This window comes from Lycium barbarum, chromosome 6, assembly GCF_019175385.1.
Source record: "Lycium barbarum isolate Lr01 chromosome 6, ASM1917538v2, whole genome shotgun sequence".
NCBI classification, from domain to species: Eukaryota; Viridiplantae; Streptophyta; class Magnoliopsida; order Solanales; family Solanaceae; genus Lycium; species Lycium barbarum.
In genome coordinates this window covers 115,212,692-115,235,847 of record NC_083342.1, presented here as the reverse complement: position 1 = coordinate 115,235,847, position 23,156 = coordinate 115,212,692, and the positions used below count along the sequence as shown (strand labels likewise).

Below are 23,156 nucleotides of genomic sequence, written 5' to 3'. Positions count from 1 at the left end.
GAAAGAAAGCAATTCAGTTTTCTTGAATCTTGTCTGCACAGTAACATGAACACAAAGTTATAAGATATCAGAATTAATTTGACTTTTGTCGTTCAAACCTAGTGTCACGACCCAACCCCGTGGGCCGCGACTGGCACCCTAGCTGGGTACCCGTACATACCTACCTGACCGAATTTCGTTTCGTACAGATTTTTTTTTTTCAAACGGATATTAGAGAAGTAAGCCGATACAGATACGGCACGCGCGCAAACATATATATATATACCTAAACATGCAGACATTTACAGATAAGCCGATAAGGCTAATATACAGACGAAACCCGTAACCCACACATCTATCTACAGGCCTCTACAGACATACAGAATCGTATGACGGGACAGGGCCCCGCCGTACCCAGAACTTCCATACATACAGAACATACGGAAAACAGAAGATATATATACCAAAGTACATGCTCCGAATCAAAAGGAGCTCTTCAAGATAGCAGAACCTGTGCCCTAGACTGGCGGCGTGTCACCGAGTGCGCCTGTACCTGCGGGCATGTAACGCAGCCCCCGAAGAACGGGGGTCAGTACGAAAAATGTACCGAGTATGTAAAGCAGAAACACAACAGATACAACCTTAGTCCGAACCGGAATCACAGAAATATAACGGACATACAGAATCAGAATCCATACGGACATACAGACATAGTCGTAATTCAGACGGACAGACAGAATTATGCATGCAGAGTAGTGCAGAGTCATATTGAACCATACAGAATCATACAGAGGCATGTGCTTATATACATACTGATGACACATGCATACAGACATACAGATCCCGGCCCTGTCTGGGGGCGCGGTAAACAGAACCCGGCCCTCTTAGTACGGGACGCGGTGGACAGACAGAATCAGATCAGATCATATGCCATCCTGGCCGCCATCCCCATACACAGATCATAGTATCATACAGACATACAGATCCCGGCCCGTACGCCGAGGGACGCGGTGAACAATGCAGAGAAATATGCACGATAACAGAACCTGGCCCGGGACGCAGTGAAGGAATGCATTGAGACAGCCACGAACAGATCCATGAGAAACCACATACATACAGACTCACATACAGACTCGATCAGACTGAAGGGTGCCAAATGGCGAGCCAAAATCAGAGTATCCAGATAGTATGCATAGTACGCGCCTACATCCTACTTGGGAAGGCACGACAGATCATTATCAGAATCGAATTCTCAGATGTTCAGAAGTCATTTTGTAAGAATTTCATAAAAAATAGTTGTATCATAATCAAAATAATAGTTCAATTGTTTTCTGAGAAAATCGGACAGAATGGAGGTATTTAAAGTATTACAGAAGATATCGGGCCTTGTGGGCCCGCCTCGGACCAACTCGAGGCAACATATGTAAATTATCGCTAATAGACCTTATGAGGTCATCCGTAATCGTTGGAAGTGTTCCGACTCCGTTTAGGGAAGTTTCATACAAAAATTCATTTTAAAGGCAATTGTAAGAAAATAGCTTCAATTGGATTGAAGGAATTGGAGCGGTTTTCCGTCTCGAATTCCGGGGAACGGAGTCGTACTTAAGGCTCGCGGTCGAGCCTATCACATCCAGAACATGTCTAGGAACAAAGGGAAGTGCTTCACATACCTCGATAGCGCCTTACGCTCGCTTGGCGTCGACTTCAATTTCATCCAAAATCTAGAAATGGTCAAGTTTACTATTTGTTAGTTTCAAACTTTTCAATAATCCAACTTAACACATGTTTGCCTACCGAAATTTCGGCAGCATTTCCTCTGTATATAAGACATCCCCGAGACTTAGCTCGGCTCAATTCACTACACAACAACCCAGAACAACAGCAAAAACAACAACAGACATTAAAACACACACTATGGCATCACTAGCCATCGTTTCGGCATAACGACACATCTTTCGTTTCAAACTTACATTTCCAAACCAAACTTGTTATTTTGATATTCATCACCCACCAAATTCATTACAACATACATCGGAAGCATCCATACCATTTTCACCCAATATTCATAAGGTATGCGAACATTCAAACTTTCCATTAAGCTACTACTTTTCCAATTTTTCCTAATCTTCAACATACAAGTTCATTATACATTTCCATCTTCCAAATTCATCCACAATAATCATAATTTTCCTCTTGATACTTTCATTTCCATTTTTACATAAACCATAACAAAGTTGTATGTTTTCCTACAACAACTTAATAACCATTAAGTTCCTTCACTCTCCTCACATAATCCATGATTAAAACAACCAAAATATTAATTCAAATCAGTCCATCAATTTCAATTAAAACAGCCCCTCACCCATAAATTTCAACAAAACAACAAACGAGTTTATAATGCTGTTTTCTCCGTTCTAATTCGTTAAAACTCTAAATAAACACTTTAATAACATAAAAGGAATTTTATAAATACCTTATCAGAAGATCCACCACGAAAATTTCATCCCCCAAGACCAATATTTATCTCAAATTGAAGGCAATGCAACGTACAACGTTTTTCTCTTCATGAGCTTCGGGATTCGGAGCTCGGATTTTGATCAAAATGACCTTCTTAGCCTTGAAGTTTTCTCTCTCTCTCTAATGGAATTTTCTGATCTGAAATGTGGAGGAGGGGGCTGAAAACTCCCTTAAATAATAAGGAAATGGGCCTGACCCGGATTGGAATCGGGTTGGGCCCATTTCACTGCCCAGCTTGACCTTTCCGCCTTAGAATGTCCATATCTCGTTGTACCGACGTCGCCTGGGAGCTCACGACCTACCGTTGGAAAGCTATTTCAATTATCTACAACTTTTATTTCTGGGCGTTTCCCAAATTCCAAACTTATAATGCCGGTTTTGACCCTACAAGTCAGGTCATCCGAAAACGTTTTCTTAAAAATATTCGTTTGGAGGGCTTCCACTTTGATTTGGCCCCAGGGCCCTTCACGGGTTGTGTTTAACTTTACATATACGATTCATATAACTTTTCACATGTCCCAAAAAAAATATTGATGTGTGGGCCCCACCTCAGCTTACAAATAATTCGACGTTCGAAAATGCAGGATATAACATTCTCCCCCCCTTTAGAACATTCGTCCTCGAATGTTCGATTGACCTTAGGGGGTCTCGTGACACTTCGGGGAGGTTCCTTTCTTTCCTTCAAAATTCCTTTCAACGTTACGATTGCCATCAACATCTTTCACCTCTTGTCACACTTCTCGGTTCCTTACAACGTTATCATAATTTCACGTTACATCAAACAGGTTCATAACTAGAGCCAGACGCACAAAAGCATATCGGACAGATTCATAATCGAAGCCAGATGTATGGAAGTATGTCAGATAAATCTGAGATCGGAGTCAGACGTACGGAAAGGTATCAGACAGATTCGAAATCGGAATCAGACGTACAGAAATGTATCATACAGAGTCGTAATTAGAATCAGACATACGGAGATGTATGAGACAGACGTGTGATCAAGATCAGACGTATAGAGGCGTAATAGGCAGAGCCTTATCAGAATCGGAAGTGCAGAAGTATAACAGATAGAATCCGAATTAGAGTCAGATCACTCCTATTAAGGCTCCAGTGATTTATAAAAAAAAATTCCTTATTGGTGAACTTGTTTGCCAAGTTATCATACAAATCGTCTTGCGTGTCGCTTATCGACTCTTTCGGAGATTTCCCCTTATTCACACTTCTTATTTTTCACCTTTCCTACTATTCTTCATCTATCACAACCTTAGTTGCCGGGACTCGGCTCTTGATCCATATGGGCACCAAACGAAAATTATACACACACACATACAGATATATTTACTAGTATCTTACTGGCGAACGTCTCTGACTGTTATTCAAATCTGCTCAATTTCCCGAGCGGTATTGCACCTTTTCTTTTTGCCCATTTAGTCTGTCTCGTTCTGCGCGACCCCTGTAAGGGCACTAATTACTCCATACATTCTCTTTTCCTTTAGATTACCCCAAATTTTCATTTATATCTATCATACTTACACTTGTGCAACATTTTGCATTACTTCCCAGGGGGTCACCCATCCCAGAATTGCTCTGGCTTGAGCACGCTTAACCCCAAAACTTTCACGCATTTTGACGCGTTAGGGCTGATATAATTTCGTCAATTGCCCTGCAGGACCTTTGTCACATAATTTTAGGTCAAATCAGGGTCTTAGCAAATTTTCGGAAAATTCTCGTAGCGGGTCCCACCCCCGGCTAAGTCGTACCATTACCCTGTTGCCTTTCTGAATCTTCAATATTCACTTTCATACACATATACATATGATTACAGACAACCCACAGATTTAAGTCTTCATCCCACAAATTCCGTCTCCAAATAGTCGGCGAAATCTGATAAAATATTACCGTAAGATGCTCTCCAACCAGCAACAGAAGAAAACTAAATTCCGACGAGTATCGCGGAACCTTTTTGTACTCAATCTACATATTTACCTCCATATTCCTGGAAAAATTTGGGCAGAGTTTCCTCTGTATTTCTTACTATCCGAAACCTGTACACCAGAAATACCAACCATGCCGCACAGGGCCAACACATATATACACACATACATATCATATCATATCGTATCGCAGCCACACGGGCTGATAACTTCAAATAAGAATTATTACGTCGTCGACACTTACCACACGTGCCCAACTCAAACGGCGTCGGAGGCACTTTCCTGTTCACTTTTCTGTTCTATCTTTACCTTTATATTTCTGCCACACTTCTAACAACTTCTACGACACATAGCTTTCATATTATTGCTTACCTGAGTACTGTGCGGCCTCCAATATCATCAGCCATTGCCTTCTGTCAATGCCGTCCTTTGGCTGAAATTAAAAGTTAGTCGAAAGGAATTCATATCCTACAGCTGGCTCTGTCGCATGATCTAAGATTCAAGGAAGGGTAACATCCTAAATGCCCTGTAGCTTCCTGTTTATAGATGTGGTGCACAACACATCGATAAACAAGACTCTACTAGACACGACCTGTAGACATTCCGAGGACTAACCGCTCTGATACCACTTCTGTCACGACCCAACCCCGTGGGCCGCGACTGGCACCCTAGCTGGGTACCCGTACATACCTACCTGACCGAATTTCGTTTCGTACAGATTTTTTTTTTTCAAACGGATATTAGAGAAGTAAGCCGATACAGATACGGCACGCGCGCAAACATATATATATATACCTAAACATGCAGACATTTACAGATAAGCCGATAAGGCTAATATACAGACGAAACCCGTAACCCACACATCTATCTACAGGCCTCTACAGACATACAGAATCGTATGACGGGACAGGGCCCCGCCGTACCCAGAACTTCCATACATACAGAACATACGGAAAACAGAAGATATATATACCAAAGTACATGCTCCGAATCAAAAGGAGCTCTTCAAGATAGCAGAACCTGTGCCCTAGACTGGCGGCGTGTCACCGAGTGCGCCTGTACCTGCGGGCATGTAACGCAGCCCCCGAAGAACGGGGGTCAGTACGAAAAATGTACCGAGTATGTAAAGCAGAAACACAACAGATACAACCTTAGTCCGAACCGGAATCACAGAAATATAACGGACATACAGAATCAGAATCCATACGGACATACAGACATAGTCGTAATTCAGACGGACAGACAGAATTATGCATGCAGAGTAGTGCAGAGTCATATTGAACCATACAGAATCATACAGAGGCATGTGCTTATATACATACTGATGACACATGCATACAGACATACAGATCCCGGCCCTGTCTGGGGGCGCGGTAAACAGAACCCGGCCCTCTTAGTACGGGACGCGGTGGACAGACAGAATCAGATCAGATCATATGCCATCCTGGCCGCCATCCCCATACACAGATCATAGTATCATACAGACATACAGATCCCGGCCCGTACGCCGAGGGACGCGGTGAACAATGCAGAGAAATATGCACGATAACAGAACCTGGCCCGGGACGCAGTGAAGGAATGCATTGAGACAGCCACGAACAGATCCATGAGAAACCACATACATACAGACTCACATACAGACTCGATCAGACTGAAGGGTGCCAAATGGCGAGCCAAAATCAGAGTATCCAGATAGTATGCATAGTACGCGCCTACATCCTACTTGGGAAGGCACGACAGATCATTATCAGAATCGAATTCTCAGATGTTCAGAAGTCATTTTGTAAGAATTTCATAAAAAATAGTTGTATCATAATCAAAATAATAGTTCAATTGTTTTCTGAGAAAATCGGACAGAATGGAGGTATTTAAAGTATTACAGAAGATATCGGGCCTTGTGGGCCCGCCTCGGACCAACTCGAGGCAACATATGTAAATTATCGCTAATAGACCTTATGAGGTCATCCGTAATCGTTGGAAGTGTTCCGACTCCGTTTAGGGAAGTTTCATACAAAAATTCATTTTAAAGGCAATTGTAAGAAAATAGCTTCAATTGGATTGAAGGAATTGGAGCGGTTTTCCGTCTCGAATTCCGGGGAACGGAGTCGTACTTAAGGCTCGCGGTCGAGCCTATCACATCCAGAACATGTCTAGGAACAAAGGGAAGTGCTTCACATACCTCGATAGCGCCTTACGCTCGCTTGGCGTCGACTTCAATTTCATCCAAAATCTAGAAATGGTCAAGTTTACTATTTGTTAGTTTCAAACTTTTCAATAATCCAACTTAACACATGTTTGCCTACCGAAATTTCGGCAGCATTTCCTCTGTATATAAGACATCCCCGAGACTTAGCTCGGCTCAATTCACTACACAACAACCCAGAACAACAGCAAAAACAACAACAGACATTAAAACACACACTATGGCATCACTAGCCATCGTTTCGGCATAACGACACATCTTTCGTTTCAAACTTACATTTCCAAACCAAACTTGTTATTTTGATATTCATCACCCACCAAATTCATTACAACATACATCGGAAGCATCCATACCATTTTCACCCAATATTCATAAGGTATGCGAACATTCAAACTTTCCATTAAGCTACTACTTTTCCAATTTTTCCTAATCTTCAACATACAAGTTCATTATACATTTCCATCTTCCAAATTCATCCACAATAATCATAATTTTCCTCTTGATACTTTCATTTCCATTTTTACATAAACCATAACAAAGTTGTATGTTTTCCTACAACAACTTAATAACCATTAAGTTCCTTCACTCTCCTCACATAATCCATGATTAAAACAACCAAAATATTAATTCAAATCAGTCCATCAATTTCAATTAAAACAGCCCCTCACCCATAAATTTCAACAAAACAACAAACGAGTTTATAATGCTGTTTTCTCCGTTCTAATTCGTTAAAACTCTAAATAAACACTTTAATAACATAAAAGGAATTTTATAAATACCTTATCAGAAGATCCACCACGAAAATTTCATCCCCCAAGACCAATATTTATCTCAAATTGAAGGCAATGCAACGTACAACGTTTTTCTCTTCATGAGCTTCGGGATTCGGAGCTCGGATTTTGATCAAAATGACCTTCTTAGCCTTGAAGTTTTCTCTCTCTCTCTAATGGAATTTTCTGATCTGAAATGTGGAGGAGGGGGCTGAAAACTCCCTTAAATAATAAGGAAATGGGCCTGACCCGGATTGGAATCGGGTTGGGCCCATTTCACTGCCCAGCTTGACCTTTCCGCCTTAGAATGTCCATATCTCGTTGTACCGACGTCGCCTGGGAGCTCACGACCTACCGTTGGAAAGCTATTTCAATTATCTACAACTTTTATTTCTGGGCGTTTCCCAAATTCCAAACTTATAATGCCGGTTTTGACCCTACAAGTCAGGTCATCCGAAAACGTTTTCTTAAAAATATTCGTTTGGAGGGCTTCCACTTTGATTTGGCCCCAGGGCCCTTCACGGGTTGTGTTTAACTTTACATATACGATTCATATAACTTTTCACATGTCCCAAAAAAAATATTGATGTGTGGGCCCCACCTCAGCTTACAAATAATTCGACGTTCGAAAATGCAGGATATAACACCTAGCTTGAAATGTCTAAGAACTTTATTATATAGAGGAAGGGAGAAAAGAACTGAAATGTAATTGGAGTTGTATCTAAACACTCTTGGCTTAAAGGAATAAAAGCGGGAAAAAAAATAATGAAAATTCAACTTTGAAAGGCTCTTTTTCCTGTAACTTAGAAAAAGCTATAGTTTTGAAGAAGAATAACCATTCAACTTTTAAAAAGCCCTTTTTCCTGGATTTAAGAACAAAACTATTGTTTTGAAGAAGAATAACCATTGTACGAACCTTTCATTCTTAACAACGTTGTTGATTGTTATTAATTACGCAACCATGATAAGATATTTACACTTTTATTTTGAAAAGAGGTTTTTTTTACTAAATTCATTTCCGAAAAGAGGGTTCAATGATTTAAAAAAAGGAAATTGCTTGCAGACCCTTGCACTACGTCATATGCATGCATTTTTTGTTTAGAATTAGATGTACTAAAGAACAATTGAACCAAGGGAGATAAGCACCAACCTTTATAGTGAAAACTTAAACAAAATCCCATAAAAGCTAACAATTCCAAATATCAACTGATTAGTTGAGGATAAATTTAGTCACGAATACTCAAATAGAGATGTAAAAGAGACGAATAAATCAACTTCTTCGACACCCATTATGCAAACTTTAGAGTGTAAATTTTCAACAGTGGGAATTTTCCATAGGTGTAACGAATCAAAAGTCAATTTTAGAAAAGATTTTGAAAAATTGATTCAAAGAATTCACTTATTACCTTTGTGGTTTCACTGAAATCTATGCAGCCTTTGATTAACTGGGTCAAGAAGTTCGTTTGGTTTCTTCTCTGTGCTCGATAGTTGAATTTCATTATGAAAAGAGATGAACAGGAACCCTAATTAAGAGGACACATCAAAATAAGAGGTGTAGTTTGGAAGACAAAGAGGCGCGGGAAGTTGGAAAGAATGAGTGAACCGTTACAGTTGCAATTAGGGAGCGGTTTTGATGGGAAAATATTAATTTATTTATTTTAAAAAGGCAATGTTTGAGTAAAATGGCAAAAATCTGAGAAAATAGAAAAATAGGTTTCCTGGACTGTGAGACCTGCCACATCAGCAGGGCCTATGCCCTGCTTTATATATTTATATAGATTATTGATTTCATAGACTCACTTTTTCATTAGCTTGGCTTGCATTTTTCTTTCAAATTTCGTGTTACTCATCGCTTATTTACATCGTCATAAGATATTCATACTTATTAACATGGGATACACTGCAACGCACCTGTCCAAGACTAGTAGTGATATAATCTGTTGGCAGATAACTGATGGCATCATAGATAGAGCCTGTTTGGATGGAGTTATGCCTATAAGCTGAAAACAACTTATAAGCTAAAAAAAATAAGTTGGCGTAGTCTAACTTATTTTTTTTTGGCTTAGCTGCTTTAGATAAGCTAAGTCAAATGGGACCAATTATTTTTTTGAGCTTATTTTAAGCACAAAATGACTTTAAGCTGGTCAACCAAACACTAAAAAAGCTGAAAACAGCTTATAAACAACTTATAAGCCAATCCAAACGGGCTCATAGTCTTTTCACAGACTCAGCAATGGGATAGAAGGAGGAAACTCTTGTTTAGAAATGAGCATGATAATCATCCCTTTAGTCCAACACCATTTCACCAAACATCATGTACTTCTTGATGCCTTTCCAATGAATTACCATGTCTGCAAAGCCCAAGCAAGAGCATCTGTCAATTGTCTTTAACATAAATGAAAGCTAAGTTTTTAACTTTTAAAAATTTGAAACTTAGTATTTTGGAATCTTCAAAAAGATTAGTGTTTTTACTCGAAAATCACTCAAAAACAAATGCTTCCTAATTTTTTTGAAAAATAAGTTTCAAAGCCATGCTAGTATAATATGGTGTCTTCCCATCCAGTGAAAAAGAGAAAAAAGGCTAGCCAGATATTCGGAGGTAAACTCAAAATTATTACTTCTTCTGTTCACTTTTATTTGTCCACTGTAACAAAATAGATGTCCACTTTTAATTGTTCAATTTGAAAACTGAAAGATAATTACCATTTCATATATGTTTTACCTGTATTATTAAGTACTATAATGATTTTCAATTCATTTTTCATTACTAGATGACTTATTATAATTACAGGTGATATAATAAAATTACTACTTTATTTATGCCACGAGATATTCAAATCAAACTACTCAAGTAGTGATAGTAGCATCTTCCGTCAAGCTTCCTGTCAAAGGCTTTTTTTTTTCTTGTATAAAAAGCGAGTTAATAATTAAAAACACATTTAAATTACCATATTTCGAGTTTAATATCTCAACTATCTAGGATTTATTTTACCTACTTAAATTATCACTTTTTTTTGTTTTAAAATACATCTGAGTTGATCAAATATTTAAAATCAATCTACAACATGCACGTGGAGGTCAACTTCGTGAGGTGATAGTTTAGATCGGTATGGAATAATAGATAGAGGTATGAAAGTCACAAAAAGGTAACATATAAATCAGTACACTTGGATGTTTAATTTTGGCAATTTGAAATTTGTTGATTGGATATCAAAGTGCTTAGGTAGATAGAGTATATCTCTATCAGGATTCAGGGTAGGAGGCAAAAGAGATGGGGGAAGAGAGTTCAAAACCCAAGAGTTCCTACACCAAAGACACAATCATCTCCAAGGAATTATCTGAGGAAGCAGCTACTTTGGTGGATAGTCTCTTTACCCGTGTACGACTCGATGGGGCCAACTTTCTAACCCAATATGATGCTAAGGACTCCTTCTCTGAACTTACTCGCGGCTGCCTCAAGGTCCACACCATCCACCCTGGCAAAGTCTCCTGCGTTTTGTCTGTCAAACCTTCCCTATCGGTAATTCATCAAAAAACAATCTGATGGGATCTTCAATTTTGTTCAGTTTTTTTTGGGTTAAGTTACTTATAGGAAACCCTTTTGAAATTCTAGCTTCCCACTTCTGTGGAGTAAAAGAATTGAAAAAATTATTGATTGACATTTCTGCTCTTGGAGGTTTCTGAAGTATTGAATGATCATCCTGGGTGAAACTTATTTGCCATGTTGCTCTGTCTTTCGTTTTTTTGTTTGTGGGTGGTGCGGGGTGGGGTAATGGATCACTGAGATATCAGGTTGAAACTGTCGTAACAAGAATATAAACAGCACATAGAATAGAAACGGGAAAAGGGTCAAATTTACCCTCCAAATATGGTTTATGATTTAAATTTATCCTCCGTCAAAGTCTGGGATCAAATTTGTCCTCTCCGTTAAAGCTTGGGATCAAATTTGCCCTCTCCGTAGGATACTTGATAAATTTGCCCTTATATGGATGAAAGTCTGATTTGGACTCCACAATACAAAAAAATTAGCCACGTCAGATCCACATAGGCTCCACGTAGACTCCCAAACTCAATTATCTTTTTAACCCGTTTCCCAATTCTCTTAACCCATCTAGACTATTGCTGACACTAAGGCACCATGTAGTAATGTGAAAAGCCGGAGTTTTAATCGCATCGAGGTACACACGTAATGCATGTGATAAAATAGGAGGCATGTAAGAAAAATTTCTGCAGCAGCAACAACAAATGTTTAATACGACCAAGGATTCGTTGTTCTTTCCAGAAACATGAATTTATCTGACCAGCAAAGCTTTCTTGAACATGACATCTATCTTAGGTGAACTTCGATAGAGCTAACTTAACTCATTGTTGTCGCCTCCTTGTTCGAACCTCTCAAAAACTATTCAACAGAACTGAAAATGAATTTTAAAGCTGAACTGCACTAATTTATTTTGTTGTCTTGGTATCACTTTTGAAGGATCATAGCTTTTCTGATCTTACTTTCGGTATACGTTAGAAATGTATCCCGAGAAAAAATATTTTCCTCTATTCAGAAATACTCTGAAGAGTTCATGAAGAAAGCTTCACTATGACAAAACAAATGCTGTAGGGGCATTTTCAAAAGAGAATTGGGTTAAGAGAATTGGGATTGGGAGTCTACGTGGAACCTATGTGGATCTGACGTGGCTAATTTTTTTGTGTTGTGGAGTCCAAGTCAGCCTTCCATCCATATAAGGGCAAATTTATCAAGTATCCTAACGGGGAGGGCAAATTTGATCTCAAACTTTGAAGGAGAGGGCAAATTTAATTCCAAACTTTGACGGAAGACAAATTTAAACTATAAACCATACTTGAAGGATAAATTTGACCCTTTTCCCGAATAGAAACTCTTTTTTCCGTTTTTTCTTTTAGAATTACACATATAGTTGAGGGTGAGCCTCAAAGCAAGGGGTGAGTTGCTCTTTTGATTGCATCTAGGTCACAGATTTGAGGTGTGAACAACCCCATTCCCATAAATGGTTAGAGTCTATGAATTGGTGTCTCCTTGTATGATTTTGATCAATCTTGACCTAATAAGCTAGCTTTTTGTCACGACCCAACCCCGTGGGCCGCGACCAGTGCCCTAGCTGGGCACCTATACGTACCCGATACCCAAATTAGCATATTATCAGAATAATAATATAATAATAACATTAGTGGATGCTACAGAATTTAGCCGAAGAGCAGACTTGGCACACAGAAGCCGATAAGGCTATCATAAAACAAAACATCCCAAACATATGTACAGAACCCACACAGATGTATCCACAGACCTCTACAGAACATATCGCAATCATAAGACGGGACAGGGCCCCGTCATACCCTGAACAAAGTACATATCCAGATAGCAGTGACAGACTGTACCAAAAGATGGGCTCTGTAGAAGAGAGCGCCCCAAAATAGCAGAAATGGGATCCTAAACGTACGGATCAGCAAACCTGTCGTCCGTACCTGCGCGGCATGAAAACGCATCCCCCGAAGAAAGGGGGTCAGTACGAAATATGTACTGAATATGTAAAGCGGAATCACAGAAGTCAAATCATAATGATTACAGAAAATGGGTACAAAATCCAGAGTGTCAAATGCATATTTCCAAATCAGACAGAATGTGTACAGAAACATATGTCATATCATATCATATCCGGTCCCTGCCACGGGACTCGGCAGACAGAATGTGGCCACTCTCCCGACGCTGGTGCCACTATACAGAGGAATCAGAAAAAGGGGCGTGGCCCCGTATCATATAATGTCATATCAAAATGGCCACAACAGATCAGATCAGAATAGGCGGACATGGCACATCATACTCCACAGACCCATGTACGCGTATACCTGCCCCCTCACATCGGGACGCGGCGAACAATGCAGAGAATTACGCTTGACAACATATCCTGGCCCGGGCTCAGTGTTGGAAACATTGGGACATCCACGAATGGAGTAGTGAGAGACTAATGCAATTTAAAAATATAATAAATGTTTTCAAAGACTCGATGAAGCGTATCAAAGACAAACAAATCTAATGGGGTCGGACGGAATCATAATAAATGTATTTCGGATATCATAATAAATTACAAAAGTATAACTTTCCCGAAGTCATTCCGAGTGTCAAAATAATTTATAATATTTAACAGAATATTTAAAATAATATTCGTTAAGCGATTAGTAGCGTAATTAAAACATTTCTTTCAAAAATCGCTTAAAAAGGAAGCTTTAACACATTAGGGGCAAAACCGTAAATAGCGGGCCCGCCTTGGGACAAACAAGGCGGCGGGCTCAAATTGTGCCCTCTAAGCATATAGTATCACCTAAAAAGGTTATACAAACATTCTATGACTTTCTGAATAATTTAGAGCAAAATTGCATAATTTCAGAAAAAGCGTATCAAAATGGTTCAATTCTACTGAAGGAAAAACTGAAATTTTGTCTTGCGGATTCCGAGGGCCAAGAGGTCCTTCGAGGCCCGGATCCGACCCTAACACACTAGGGGCATGCCAAGGGAAGAATTGGGGTTGCTTTACATACCTTTCGCGCTCCTTAAGCCTTTCCAAACTCACTTCCCGTTTCGTCGAAAAACTGCAATTGGTCAAGTTTACCAATTGTAAGCTATGAATACCAAAGTTTCAACTTAATGCATATTTGGCTACCGAAATTTCGGCAGCACTTCCCCTATACATATAGCACCCCGAGAATTCAACTCGGCTAGAAATCATCAACAACAACCCAAACGACAACATCAATATCAACAATGAACATTAAAAACATAAATATCCTTCAACTAGTCATTTTTCTCACAAGTTGACATAATCTTCAATTCAACCCAACTTTCAACTAAGATCAATAATTTCACATTCAACAACAATCATGATCATCACCATATAGTTCTAGAAACATTTCATATCGTTTTCCTCAAGATATACACTCGATATACATAATATACAACTTTCCGCCAAAGTCATAACTTATGCAAAACATCAAATCTTTGGCATACAACTTCATAACAAGTTTCCAACTTCCAAATTCATCAATGATCATCACTATTAGCAACCAAACAACTTCATTTCCTTAATGTCGGAAAATCATACTAAAACGACATAAGTTTCTACATTCCAATTCAATACAAACTTATATCATTCTAACTTCATTTACATTACAAACATCACAACAACACTTTAACACACTAAACAACTCAATTCCTTTCTATCCCAAACCATATACACCCTACGGCCATATGCCTATTTTTTCCAATATCAACTAAATTCATCCAACTTTCAATTCCCATATGCATTTCATCACAATCACAACTAGAATATAACATAAATTCAACACATTGTGGCTATACAATTGTGCATACCCACGGCTACACACCTACAACACACACCCACTTTGCAACCTTCCATTTTTCCATACAATCAACACATTTCTATATACTACAACACAATCAAAACTTCATAACACAATAAAAAGGTAGAAATTCTTACCTTTTCTTCAAGTCTTCTTCACTTGGAGATGTGATCACTTTGGTGATTCTAATGCTCCCCACTCCAATCCAACTATACCAAGTTACAAAGGAACCTTAACTTAGTAGGAAAACCACAAAAGAAAAATTTTAGGAGCAAGATTTTTGGTGGTGAATTTTTGCACCTCAAACCCGAAATGGTCTTCTTTTTTTGCTCTTGTTTTGCTCTTCTTTCTCTTCTAAGTCTCTTGAACCTTATAATTAATTAGCACATAGAAATACTCATTAAAGCCATGGGTTGGGCCTCACTTGGCCGGCCACCCCTTAAACATTGGGCCTAAATTTTTTTTTTTTTTTTTGGGCCAACTCGGTTGGTCCCGAGTTGGGCCTAGCCCACTGACCTTTCGACCTTAAAACGTTCATAACTCCTTGTACCGACGTCACCTGGGAACCCACAACCTATGGATTGAAAGCTAATTCAATTATCTACAACTTCTATTTCAAGGTATTTTCGAAATTCCAAACTTACAATACAGTTTTTGCCCCCCAAAGTCAGGTCACCCGAAAACGTTTTCTTAAAAATATTCGTTTGGAGAGTTTCCACTTTGATTTGGTCCAAAGGTACTTCATGAGTTGTGTTTAACTTTACATATGTGATTCATATGAATTTTCAGATGTTCCAAAAAAAATCTCGGTATGTGGGCCCCACCCCAGCAGATGCTCCGAGGTTCAAAAATACGGGATATAACACTTTTAAAGTGGAGTAAAATTCATTCTTGATTCTTGATTTATCCAATGTTGACCTCCATATTATGTTTTCTATGCTTCAGATAGCAGTCTTGCCTAATATTAAACCTTCATGTTATATTGACCGCTCTGTATATGAGTCCTGAGCGGGCAGAGGGTGCCAGTCCCATATTGGTGCTCCAGTGTTATATTTAGGCTCCAGATACAAGTCTTCAGCGTGCAGAGGGTGTTGGTCCCATATTGCTGTTGTTTCTTATATGGTCGTCTCACCTCATTAGCTAATTTTTGGAGTTGAATTAGGCTTTAAGTCCTTAAATCTTAACACGTAAGAATAATGTATGGCATATGCCCATTATCCTTTTACATCTGTACTAGCCATCATTCCGTGGATAAGCCCTTTGAATTTCCGGACATATGATTCTTTTGGAATATTGGATTCCAATATTCTTTTGCAAGACAATAAAACAGCTTTGTTTGATTTTTGCTTTCGTCTTCTTCTGGTTGCCTTCCTAAGTTGGATGGCTTGCTCTCAGTCTTGAGTCTTGTATTTCCTTCCTTACTTTTCCATCTGATCAGCTGACCTTCACTTGGGGCTTAAGAATAATAGTGATTGATGAAGACACTTTTTCTTGGATAAAGATCTGAGGAATGAAAAGAAAGTGAAAATAAAAGTAAGGGATGACTCAAGAATCATATCCCTTCTATGTGATGCTTTCCCCAATTTCAATCCGATATCATCTCACTGCTTTCAGCACACACTTATGGAGTGTCTAATATTTTGAGTACTGACCGGGTGTGCAACCTCGTTATTGTACTATATTGTAGAATCTTTATAATAGCATGCATGGAGGAGCTGTTGGAGCTGTCGCAGAGAAGGTGTCAATTGCCTGTGCCAGAACTCTAGTGGGAAAGGATAAGGAACTCTTTCTTGGAGAATTGGGAATGTCATATATCTCTGCTGCTCCAAGCAATGTGAGTATTGAAGCTTTCATTTAAGCTCCTCTTACCTCTTGTCACTAGATTTTATTGTATAACAATTTTGTTCAGAGCAAATGTACATCATAGTGTACCCCTGCTTCCCCCTTCCTTCACCTATATGAAAAATAGAAAGAAATTTCATTCTTCTCTCTTTGCCTAATTATATTTATTTCCTTTTGTATTTGTGTCCTTTCTAGGCAGAGGTGAGAGTAGATGGGTCTGTCATTCGGAGTGGAAGGAACCTAACTGTAGTTGCAGTTGAATTTCGTCTCAAGGACTCAGGGAAATTGGTCTACACCTCTAATGCAACATTCTATCATATGCCCGTCGCAAGTTTATAAACTCAAACTCTTAACACATTAAGTTGATACATTTGCTAAACGCTTTCAGCAGACCCACCTAATATACAATGGCAAATCATTGATATAGCATCAGTAGATGAATTTGAGACTCAAGACTCTTATCTTTAATCACCAAAGCAATACTTACATCTCGAATACACAATTGAACTACTATGATTTATTGAAAGAGAATGAAGTGAAAAGTCATGTACATCAATCTTGTCTTAGCTGTGTGTCCAGTGAAACTCCATTCACTGGATTGCTGTATTAAGTGCTACTTATACTGCAAAAATGACAAGGCGATGACACAGAATTTTTTGACTAAAAAATAAGCGATGCAACTATGGCATCCATTTTTACAGGAAAACTTAAATGTCTCTTCTGATGAACACAGCCTCAATGGAATAGGGGAGATCTAGACAAATAAAGGAGCATAAGAAACTCTTTTTGTGAAAGACAAAATTGCTAATGTTCATTACTCCTCTCAATCCAAAATGTTCATCCGCGTCTTGTTAATACCAGATAGGAGTTCACCTGAGGGAAAAAAAAAAAGAAAAAAAAACTATGCCAAGTTAATGCTTATTGTACAATGAGAAAATGATACCATCTGAACCAAAAATTAGACATCCTTTAGCATCAAGCTAGTGTTAGAATATTAAGTTGCTTTAGTTTGGTAATTTACAGACTTGGTTTTCTGGAATTTTATTCCTAGCCAACTGGAAAGCATTAAGATTTGGATTTAACTTGATACTATACAACAACATCATACCCAGTGGAAATCCCAGGTAACTCCACCCACCAAAATTAAGCTAATGAAAAGAAACGACTAATTATTATTTTTTCCTTTTAACTGGATTTGAACCTAAATTCTAATGGTCTTCATTCCAAGTTCATCGACCGCTAAGCCACGCTCTGGATCTCTTGATTCTAAAGTATTCACATCGATCTAAACTAAACACGAAGTGAGATTATCTCTAACATAAGTAAATATGAATTCCATATTTACCATACAAGGATTTTAGGCTCTCATAGTTGAAATACTAATTTGAACTGCACAAATGATAAATGAATGTTTCCAGATTCTTATATTATTATTGGTCACAGTGATACATTTAGAACAGTGAACAGCGTTCCATAAGAAAAGTGTTCTGATTTTCTTTGTAGCCATACTAGTTCCTCACCTAACTATCACTTTGAAATGCCGAGAATATTGATTACTTCAGGGATTGACATTTTCTATCACCAAAGAAACTCAAAGTAAATACAGACTTAAAGACCACAACAGTTTTACCACCATCATATGCCTTTATATATAAAAGAGTTACGTACTAAATAGAATCTGGGAGAAACTGTCTCGGAATCATGCCTCATGGGAAGATAGCATTAACAAATTCCTCAGCATCGAACGGTTGGAGATCATCTACACCTTCCCCAACACCTACAAATTTTACAGGAATGCCAAGCTCATCAACCACACTGACCTGCAACCCCAAAAGTTTGAGTTTAAGTAGTTGCAATTTATCAGATTTTTAGAGAGACAACAACAACAACAACAACAACAACAACCCAGTGAAATCCCACAACGTGGGGTCTGGGGAGGGTAGAGTGTACGCAGACCTTACTCCTACCAAGGTAGGACGGCTGTTTCGGAAACAACAACAACAACAAAATCATAAAAATAAAAATGAGCTAGGTATGGAGAATTCAAAGCATACCACACAGCCACCTCGAGCAGAACCATCAAGTTTAGTCAATATTAAGCCAGTGACGCCAACAACCTAGACAAGAAGGCAATTTTATAAAGAACCTTGAACTAATTAATGTAAGATATAGAGGTTCAAAATAAAGATCTGACAAAGGTCATTACCTCGTTAAACTCTCTCGCTTGAGGAAGCATATTTAAACCAGTAGTTCCATCCAGTACAAGCAAGATTTCCTGCAAAAGTTTGATAAATTGTCTTTATATTCATGAGAAGGGTTTTCCGCTCTGCAATGTGTGAAGTTTAGCTTACTCTAGAAAGAATATTAGCAGGGTAAATAGAATGAGGGGGGAAATAATTTGGGACAAGGCATAATGGATTTTTGACAGTATAATAAAGAAAGAAACTGAAGAGCTCAAGTTTACATACATTAGGTGCACCATTAACAACTTTACTGACAACTTTCTTGCATGCCACCAATTCCTCCATCAAGCTATAGTTGGTATGCAAACCTGGATAAAGATTTAAATTGTGGTTACTCAGAGATACTCTCCAAGTGTGAATAAGAAAGCTGTTTTCATATTCACAAACTTACGGCCAGATGTGTCGCATAAAACAATATCGTAACCCTCTTCCTTTCCCTTTTTAACAGCCTGTAAAAGAACTACTCAGGAAGAAATTCAAGATCATGTGGTTGAAATGTTTTAAAGTTCACATTGTCAGTTTTATTTCGGTTAATATCTAGCACTGCAAACACTTGAGGATTAGACGTTGAAGTTTGGTACCTGACGATGCCTTAGCTTTCTCTTTTTCAGCAACAACAATCTCACAACCAGTTCTTTCAGCCCAAATTTCTAACTGATCTCTAGCAGCTGCTCTAAATGTATCACCAGCTGCTAATAGTATCTGCAAAGTTCACAGAATGGAAGGGTGAGATGCAAGGCTATCCAATCATGAATAGAAGACGAAAGATAATGCGTCTAATTCTAATTGTATAAGTGATAGAGAAGAATGTTTGCGTGAGTTTCCTTCAATGCTTAATAAATGCTTTATCCTGAGAACCAATTTCCATTGTGAATAATATCAAAGGAAGGTAAAAAGAATGAGAGACTTACACAAATAAGAATATGTAAAGATGATTGAACCTTAACTGACGCTTGTCCTCAAGGCAGAGGAGAAGGATCATGAAACGTTTCAAGAGCTAAAAGTTTAATAATGGAAAGTTTATCCCAGAATATATTTACTGTAATGAGTATGAAGGTTTGCACAAGGCTGGAAGGCAGTCATAGGAATGTCTTCCTTCTTTTCGGCTTAACCAAGATATTTCTTGACAGAACTACTCAATCTAACAATAGTGTCAGTTGCTTTCAATAGAATCAATCTCTATAGCATGTTTTCATAATATCAAATGAGGAGTTTAGTGCCTAGAGTCCTAGAGTTTAAACTTCAGTGTATATGACAAGTCTAACCTTGCCACAAAGAAATCTTTAAAATGCAATGCAATCTTTTGATCAATAAGAATATTGGTAACTGTTGTTTCAAACCTAACCTAATGCTCTGGAGATATTTAACAGGAGAAAATTGTAAATACGCAGTATTCATGGATTCTAGTGATATAGAAAAGTGGCTAGCACTAGTAGTTCTGCAGCATAGCATCCAGAAACGAGATAACAGCTTGCCTCACCTTAGCCCCTCCTTTCTTCAATCTATTCGCCAATTTTCCTGCATTATGAGAAAAAAGAGAAAAACTCACAAGTTACTGCCATTTTTTTAATTCGTGACTTGGTGATGGACATCCAAGAAATCTTTGCTCCTTCTACTACTTCTTATCACAAATAAAATGTTTTCAAGAGGATAAATAAAAAATTCATCAAAAAGTACTAATCAAATTTGTAACAAAAATGGATCTTGGAGAAATTACACTGCGCCCACAAACGTATAACAGCTTTTCTTCCTTGCATGTGCACTCTTTTTCTGACCAACGATATGAAGATTTACCATAGACACAAAAACTAATTCCCTTACCAAGAGATGTTGTCTTCCCACCTCCATTGACACCCACAATCATGATCACAGCTGGTTTCCTAGTACATGAAAGCAAGCACCAACTCTAAGTTCAGTCTACCCAAAAACAAGGTTAAAATAAATGTAAAAATTTCAATCAGTGAAGCAGTTGAAACCTGAAGCCCAGACGGAGTTCTGTTTTAAGTGCCTTACTAGTCAATAGATCCAAGATACTCCTCTTTAGAACACTCTTTATATCAATATCAATGCATCCATAGGCAAGAAAAAACAGCAAATTAACAAACAAGCAGTAAAATAAATGTGTAAACTACTACTCTATATATATTGATAACGAAAACTACTACTCATAATTAAATTAAATGGTTCTATTTCTAAAACAGCATATTGCATAGATCGCTGTGTTACTGAAAAAAATGAAATCTCAGCATGATTACTTTTATCTCACTTCCTGATTTGATTTTCCCCGCATATATATCCTCCCGCAAGCTCTCCACAATCTTTATGGTAATCTTTGGCCCAAAATCAGCGACCAACAGAGCCTGAAACCATAGTTGAAAAACGTCTCAAACCTGAACACTTGCATGTGCCAGAATATAATAACTTAGCTAAAAAATTGCACACATTAATACTTGGACATAAATATACTACGTGATGCAAGACACCAAATAGTGTCACTAATCTCAGCATAAGGATCAGGAGGCTTTATTTGAGACAGTTTCTTTATCGAAGAAGAAAGTTTTCTTTCCCTGGAGATTCATATCTAAAGATGTGAAACTTCCCGTTCAACTCTAATTCATCAAATTAACATATTTTTAGAACGGATTCCACCTCCTATAGCAATTATAGAACACCAAAGAACAGTACTAAGCCAAGCTTAGCGGAAGTCCAAAACATTATCTAATTCCTATTTCAAATAAGGCTGTGAATTAACTTCTACAGCAAATAGTGGGCAAAGGTCACGACTATTAGGAATGTACAATGAAAAATCATAAACTATCTAAGGAGCCACACGGGATGAAGGAAAATTTTAACGAAAAAAAAAAGATTTTTTTTCCGCTCAGATATGCAAAAACAACAAGAACAGAAACTCAAAAAGACTACTCGTTTCATCCCAATTTATGCAAAATCATTGACATTACTCATATTTATGCAACTTCTATAATTTCCAAGATTTTAATATCATGAAATGGTTCAAATTTTAAATCTTGATAGTCCTACAATGTAAATTTTCAATCATGCTTCAACCATTCTCTTCAGCTATAAGTCACATAATATATAAGTTAAAATAACATCTCAAACATGTCGAGTCAAACACAATCACATAAAATAGGACAGACTGAGTAGGTTCTTATTTATTTCTTAAATGTCGTGATTAGTCAAGATAAGGTCATATAAATAGCATAAACCGTGTATATTCCCTTGGAAACTTTAGTCCAATAAAGAATGTATCTTACCCTTTTTTGACAACTTTTTTAATTCAACTTTTCACATGATGTTTAAGACAATAAGATTAAAAGATATTTTTAATACATTTGACATATCTTAAATATTTAATCTAAGACAATAACATTCAAAACTCTTTTTTTTTTTTACTTTCTCGAATTTCGTGCCAAGTCAAAACCAGGAATTCTTATTTTTCAAGAATTCATTTTTAGCAAGAACCGAAAGGGGTGTTTTGGGACAAAACCTCTTCAAGTTCATCAAGAACACGGTCAGTATCAGAAAGATTCCAGTAAAGAAGGAGTTCATCAATAACTGCTAAATTATCTCTTGTTTTTGAGAATCCTGAGAACAGTTTCTCCACATCACTCTTTGCTTTCTCTTTCAGCAAACGACCCAACTTAGTAAAGAACCCGGTTTGACCAGCTGAGCATTTGAACCGGGCTTTGGAAGTGAAGTGAATGAGAGTAGTTGAACCGGAGTTTGAAGGTGGGAAAACCGGTTTATTAGAAGGAAGATGTGGGAGACGAGAAGATAAAATTGAAGCCATTTTTGTTTAGTTAGCTCACAAAAACAGCTATGGAGAAGATAATGCAGCTTCACACGACGTCGTTTTTGTTGCTCTTCATAATTTCATATCCTTTTTTTTTTTCCTCTCTTTTAATTTTCTTGTGGGTTCACTTTTATAAATTGTAAAAAGATTTCTACACCTCAATCACCTAGATATAGGTTAACTTATTTTATTCCAAGGGAAAGCAGCAATTTAAATCCATGATGAGGCTGTAAAGGATATAACTTTAAAATAAAATGTGAGATTATTTTATTTTGTGTTCGATTGAAATTGATTACAATATAATTAGAGTTTTATTTTTATGCTACATTCAATGTGAAATAACAATTATGAGGTGAAATAATAAAATAACCAAAAATACTCTTCTTCATATTTCTTCTCTCAAAGTTTTTGAAGAAATTCAAGATTAAGATTGGAATAAATGTTTATCCAAGGTAAATCAAATGATTTTGTTTA

General features: G+C 37.8%; 2 protein-coding genes and 2 long non-coding RNA genes across 6 annotated transcripts; 1 reads left to right on the top strand and 3 right to left on the bottom strand.

Moving 5' to 3' along the window:
• Window positions 1-47: 47 nt before the first annotated feature.
• On the bottom strand, window positions 48-2,720 carry LOC132600025 (uncharacterized). The gene is made up of 3 exons (XR_009567105.1): window positions 2,453-2,720; window positions 1,650-1,700; window positions 48-532 (listed from the first exon to the last, which is right to left on the bottom strand). It is a non-coding gene; the product is annotated as an uncharacterized LOC132600025 (long non-coding RNA).
• A 2,420-nt stretch (window positions 2,721-5,140) lies between these two features.
• LOC132600024 (uncharacterized) lies at window positions 5,141-7,680 on the bottom strand. Its single transcript, XR_009567104.1, has 3 exons — window positions 7,413-7,680; window positions 6,610-6,660; window positions 5,141-5,492 (listed from the first exon to the last, which is right to left on the bottom strand). It is a non-coding gene; the product is annotated as an uncharacterized LOC132600024 (long non-coding RNA).
• A 2,744-nt stretch (window positions 7,681-10,424) lies between these two features.
• Window positions 10,425-17,181, top strand: LOC132645682 (uncharacterized). Of its 2 annotated transcripts, none has more exons than XM_060362812.1 (3): window positions 10,425-10,863; window positions 16,471-16,617; window positions 16,821-17,181. In XM_060362812.1, exons 1-3 carry the CDS (start codon window positions 10,675-10,677, stop codon window positions 16,962-16,964), a joined length of 480 nt encoding a protein of 159 aa, XP_060218795.1. In that variant the 5' UTR covers window positions 10,425-10,674; the 3' UTR covers window positions 16,965-17,181. The 2 variants fall into 2 exon arrangements, with proteins under 2 accessions (XP_060218795.1, XP_060218794.1); XM_060362811.1 differs by having other exon boundaries at window positions 10,456-10,923.
• On the bottom strand, window positions 17,121-22,792 carry LOC132645681 (cell division protein FtsY homolog, chloroplastic). Of its 2 annotated transcripts, none has more exons than XM_060362810.1 (12): window positions 22,377-22,792; window positions 21,124-21,228; window positions 20,845-20,918; window positions 20,690-20,748; window positions 20,349-20,386; window positions 19,450-19,570; window positions 19,260-19,328; window positions 19,094-19,176; window positions 18,832-18,900; window positions 18,680-18,742; window positions 18,331-18,445; window positions 17,121-17,498 (listed from the first exon to the last, which is right to left on the bottom strand). In XM_060362810.1, the coding sequence occupies exons 1-11, from the start codon at window positions 22,677-22,679 to the stop codon at window positions 18,332-18,334; spliced, it is 1,098 nt and encodes a 365-aa protein (XP_060218793.1). In that variant the 5' UTR covers window positions 22,680-22,792; the 3' UTR covers window positions 17,121-17,498; window position 18,331. The 2 variants fall into 2 exon arrangements, with proteins under 2 accessions (XP_060218793.1, XP_060218792.1); XM_060362809.1 differs by having other exon boundaries at window positions 18,294-18,445; window positions 22,377-22,787.
• Window positions 22,793-23,156: the final 364 nt, after the last annotated feature.